The sequence below is a fragment of the Cucurbita pepo genome, chromosome LG03 (genome assembly GCF_002806865.2).
Source record: "Cucurbita pepo subsp. pepo cultivar mu-cu-16 chromosome LG03, ASM280686v2, whole genome shotgun sequence".
Classification (NCBI taxonomy): Eukaryota; Viridiplantae; Streptophyta; class Magnoliopsida; order Cucurbitales; family Cucurbitaceae; genus Cucurbita; species Cucurbita pepo.
The window spans coordinates 6046291-6051751 of record NC_036640.1 but is presented as its reverse complement, the minus strand read 5'-3'; the positions used below and the strand labels follow the sequence as shown (position 1 = coordinate 6051751).

General features: G+C 37.4%; 1 protein-coding gene across 1 annotated transcript; it reads right to left on the bottom strand.

Annotated features, from left to right (window-relative positions):
• Positions 1 to 2420: 2420 nt before the first annotated feature.
• On the bottom strand, positions 2421 to 5252 carry LOC111790980. Its single transcript, XM_023672130.1, has 6 exons — positions 5224 to 5252; positions 4098 to 4177; positions 3560 to 3794; positions 3054 to 3324; positions 2889 to 2966; positions 2421 to 2794 (listed from the first exon to the last, which is right to left on the bottom strand). Exons 3-6 carry the CDS (start codon positions 3790 to 3792, stop codon positions 2744 to 2746), a joined length of 633 nt encoding a protein of 210 aa, XP_023527898.1. The 5' UTR covers positions 3793 to 3794; positions 4098 to 4177; positions 5224 to 5252; the 3' UTR covers positions 2421 to 2743.
• Between the last annotated feature and the right edge of the window lie 209 nt (positions 5253 to 5461).

Sequence of the window (5461 nt, the reverse complement as noted above, 5' to 3'; positions counted from 1 at the left end):
CGTTGTTTGACCTGGGATGCATTTCCTCTATCTTACCTTGGTTTGTGTTCTTTCATTATGTTTAGTCATGGATCTGATTATTTTCTCTCTTATGTACGAAGAAAATGGCTTCTATGAGGTGGTATTCTCGCAGGATTGCTTGGATGTGGTCCGTCTTATCTTCCTTTGAGTTCAAGCTACTCCTTTATACGGGTACCAAACATTAGTCCCATACGATGATTGGAGGCTTGGCTGTTCATTCTATTCAAAATTTTCCTTTGAAATCTCTGTTGGAATTCCTTCTAATTCTTGTTCAAAACCTTTAATCTTTGATAGTTCATACACCTTTTGGTTTTTGTGTTAACTCGCCCCGGTTTATTTGATATCTAACAGAGGAAGATTCTTTACTCTATCAAACGGCATTCTGAATCTTGGCTGTACTTACTTTCCCTTTGGTGACGGAAGTTTGGTTCAAACTTCTCTTTCAGTTATCAGTTCAGTCTGAAACCAGTGTTCCTTTGGAAGTCTGTCATTCTGATGTTTATTTGGTGTTGTGGTTATACAGAAGAAGAGGACTTTTATGCATAAGATTGATGACTGCAACTCAAATTTGGCAGTCGGTGAAGTTTGCTCATATTTAGGATTAAAATGTTAAAATGGTCGATTTGTTTCTTCTTTTGCTCATATGTATTCTTGGTGTTGTTTCTTTTTTTGCTTGTTTGCATCATCATACATGAAGTCTTTCAGTAACTTCTCCCATTTCTTTTGTGCTCAATCCCCACGTTGCTTCAAATTTTATTATGGAAAAGCTGTTTGTCCCTGTTTTTGTTCTTCCAGTCTTTCTCTTACCAAGCATGTATGAGGAAAGTTTAGTTGCTGGAAATTTTATGCATCGTCTTCATTGATTTCAAAGGTATTGTGGGAAGCAGAAGCAAGTTTATGTACCTGAATAGATTCATGCATGCGTATTATAGTCACGCATTGCATATTTAACATGTGAATGCCCTGCATTACATTGGATAAGCCAAAAAGAAGGATTTAGTAAATCTACCTTCATGAAATTTCATTTAATCATGGTATGGTTTGCATATTCATTACTCGAATAATGATCACATGGTCTGAAACTCTATTATGTTGAAATATGGAATGTTGGCGTTTAACTTTTCTTGACACCATGTATGTCTTCATGATCGGATACTGGTCTTGTTGTAGCTATTTGTACATGTTCCTTCTCTTATTTTTTCCTCAAGAGAAAGGTTCATTTGATCTATGGTTCATTTGATCACGGTTTTAAAACGTGTCTACTAGGGAGATGTTTCCACATTTTTATAAGGTATGCTTTGTTCCCCTCGCCAGTCGATGTAAGATCTCACAGATCTCACAGTAATATTGTCTACTTTAGACATAAACTCTCGTTACTTAGCTTTTAGAACCAACTAAAGGCCTTATGGATGTTATTATTCTCACATATGTATGATAGATCTGTCATAGTACATTTTTTGCACCTAACATGATCAACTTGATTATGAAGAAAAACACATACAGATCAGTAGTAGTGGTAGTAGTTTTTGAGTTGTAGCTTCTACCTTATTTCACAAACTTGGTGGGCCAGATAGTTAGAGTTTTAATTCAAATGTTTTGTTCCCGCTTCTAGGCCTTTTGTGATAGATAATGCTTGAATTGAGTATAGTCTCTGCTCAGCTGTTTGCCACTTGGAACAGGTTGAAAAAGACAATGGATTTGGCCAATTTATTGAAAAAGACAATGGATTTGGCCAATTTATTGAAAAAGACAATGGTAGGTGATGGTTTTGAATGCTTAGGTTGGATGGGAATGCTTTTCTCTCTCACTCTGCCCCCGCAAGCTGGAAAAAAAACACCTTATTTTCTGCAAACGGTGGTCTCCATTTATGTCGTGTTTTAAGAGCTTCCCACACAGGTGATGTATATACATTTTTGGGTGCACGCAGGTGTCTTCCAGAGTGCTTTTAAATTAAGTGTTTGTAGCAAAAGTACTTGGTAGAAAGAAATCTGTGATGTTTTCTTAAGACTAACTTCAAGCATTTTTTAAGGGGATTTTTATGAAAACCGTTTTACAAATTCTCTCACACAAAACAAATATAGTAGTTTTGGAAAAATGTCATATTGTAACGAAAAGGTGTTATTGTCATTATTGTCATGTTTTTAATTAAGTTTATTTTCTTTTAGTTTTGGAAGCATGAAAATTTTCTTTTTAGTTTTAGGGTTTAGGGTTTAGCGATAAAAAAGCAATTCTTCTACCTTCTTTTTAAATATAGCTTAGAGATACAAGATTGCATAGCTTGTTAGACTAATAGAAAAATAGTTAATTACTTGGAAAGTTTAAACTCACTCTCAGATTTTATGAACAAAAAGCTTTATAACTGGTTTAGTTTGTTTTATACAAACAACAAATTTGTGTCATTTATGAAATTCAAATTTATATTTAAATAGGAGAATTAAAAGAGCTATACAATACAAAATCCTATTTAAAATCGACCTTCCACTAAAAGTATATATATATATATTTTACATTACATTTTATACACAAAAATAAGAATTCATCTCTTTTGCGGCTGTGCCTCCACACCACAATACCAAAGAACAGAGCAGAGCAGAGGATGCTGATGATGAGATTGAGATTATCTCTTTCTCTTCTTCATTCAAATTCTGCGTTGCAAAAATAAATAGAACATAAAAGGGTCAGTTCTTTCCATTCAGTGTCAATGGCTTCCCACTTGCTTTCCTTATTCTGAATCAGTTTCCATGCTTCCCATGGCTTTCAACCCTGTTGGTCTCTGCAATCAAAACCCACAAAGCATTTTCAAGTTCCAAGTCATAGCCATAGCCATTTACCAGACGGTTTTCAAAGAACAAGCAAGGTTGTGTTACCTTCTTTGTGGTCTTCTTTTCCATTACTTCATATCTCTCTTGGCTCATTTCAGTCAGCCATGCTCCAGGGCTCACCAGCTGACACAAACAAACCCCCAATCACTAACCCACAAACAAAGAAAGAAAAGGAGGAAGGTGGTGGTGGTGGTGGCGGCGGTTGCTTACGAGTAAGCTTCTCTGAATCATCTTTGCTCTCTTTTTGGGTCTTATTGGGAGCTTGCACCCCTTCATGGCCATGAAGTCCTCTTCCTTTTCTTTGCTTGACAGAGCAATCAACAGCTTTGGCCAAACATAGCAACCTCCTCTCTCCTCGTGCCCGTTCTCGTCCACCACTGCTGCGGTGGATCCTCTGGTGGCGTAGTAACGATCCTCCTTCTCTGGCGACGGCGCTGTGCCTGCACCACCGTTACGCAGTGTAGCAACGCCTTCAGAATTCCTGCCACCCAAACAGATCCAACAGCAAACAAAATTGTTTCACCAAACCCTCTCTTGAATTGCTCTCTTTCCTAGCTGGGGGAGGAGAAGAAGACCCAACGACACAAATACATAGCCCAGGAAAGCACAAAGTAAAGTAATGAATCGAGAAAATTCAGTCATAATCGTCCTTTTTTTTTTTTAATCTGCTTTCAAGTAGTGTGGAAAACAACATGAATTGGGCGTCGATTTCTAACCTAGTTAAACGATTTGGTTGGAGTGGGGTCCTTTCTTTATCCGAAGTAGAAACCACACAGCGATCGCCCCGAGATCCGATTTTGTTCCGTAGGCCGCCGCACAATCTCTCGGAGATTTCTGGGTCTTTGATTCTAGCACATCGCAGTCGCTTCCTCTTTACCCACTGTATGAAAACCTCCGGTTCCAGAGCCTTACATCCACTTTGATTCTGATTCCTGACCTCCGTCTCCATATCTGCGAAGGGGAAAACAACGAGAAATTCATAAATCCGTTTGGAAATTTCCAATTGAGACAACTGTGGAAACATAATGAATTCGACAACGCTAGAGAACAACGAGGCTAATCAGGATTCTTCCACAAGTCTCCCTTTCTCAACTTCGAGGAGAACTCGCATAGGAGATTGCAGAAGTGGAAGAAACGATCTCTAATCACAAGATCTGATGAAAAACACGCCCTCGCCAAATCAAAGACAGTGAGAGCGCATGAAAGCGAAGATGAAGAAGGAGGAAAAGAAAACCTAAGAAGAGGAATACTCACAATGAGAGAGGACGATGCTTATGAACAACAGAAGAAGGTTTTTCTTCTTCTTCTTCTTCTTCTTCTTCTTCTTCTTCTTCGCCTTCAATTTGGTTCGAGGAAAATCGAAAGTTCAATTCCCATTCTGTTCGACGAGAAGTACGATCGTGGGCTCAATGGGCCCAAACGCTTCTCATTTTGGGCTGCCTCACATCGTAGGCCCACGGAAACATATGGGCTTCTCGTCTTTTAGCTGAAAGATGGACGCATGTGCCCTTTTAGCCTAAACAACGAGGGATTGATCCTTTAGGAATTAAGAGAGCTAAGATTTTAATTTTATTTAGATTTAAACAAAATTAAATATGATATAAATTTACCTGAAAGAAATAGGTAGAATGTTAAATAATATATATTTTGAATATCTAATACACCCGAACATAATATTTTAAATAAGATAATATTTTAAATAAGATGTAAATGTAATGTCTAAATATATTTAACTAATTTCAACCTCTGCATCAATCCCAATTTATTCTCTTCCTCGAATACAATATTTTTACTCATATGAATTTTTTCATGCGGCCGGTCATACAACCTATGTACCTTGGTCTCATCCTCTATACCAAAATACACTATTTTTTAATTTCTATCCTCAAGCTTTTTGATATATGACTTTACAGTCTTAACATGTGTTGTACAATCGAAAACTCTTAGATGCTCGAAGTGAGATGTCTTACCAAATCATGCTTGTAAGGGGTGCAAGTGTCCGACTCCTTTGTATGTAAATGATTTAGAAGGTAAACCGCATGTAATATTGTCTTAGAAAATCGCCAAAATTTGTATGCTCTTGAGTAGCTTCTCGCAGTGTTCAATAGAGTTGTTGGCTTTTTCGCCCTTAATCTCAAATTAATTAATTTTATTAATTAATTAATTCATGTTACAATGATAACAAACTTACCTTCAATTATTAACAACGTCTTTTTTGGTTCACTCAAATTAAAGATAAAACGAATAAGTTTTAGTCAAAACAAGATACCCGACGTGATGATGTGGCGGTAAAATTGACATCATAGACCAATTAGATTCAAAACAAAATACCTGACGTGATGATATGGTGACAAAATTGACAANTTTCTTCTTCTTCTTCTTCTTCTTCTTCTTCTTCTTCTTCGCCTTCAATTTGGTTCGAGGAAAATCGAAAGTTCAATTCCCATTCTGTTCGACGAGAAGTACGATCGTGGGCTCAATGGGCCCAAACGCTTCTCATTTTGGGCTGCCTCACATCGTAGGCCCACGGAAACATATGGGCTTCTCGTCTTTTAGCTGAAAGATGGACGCATGTGCCCTTTTAGCCTAAACAACGAGGGATTGATCCTTTAGGAATT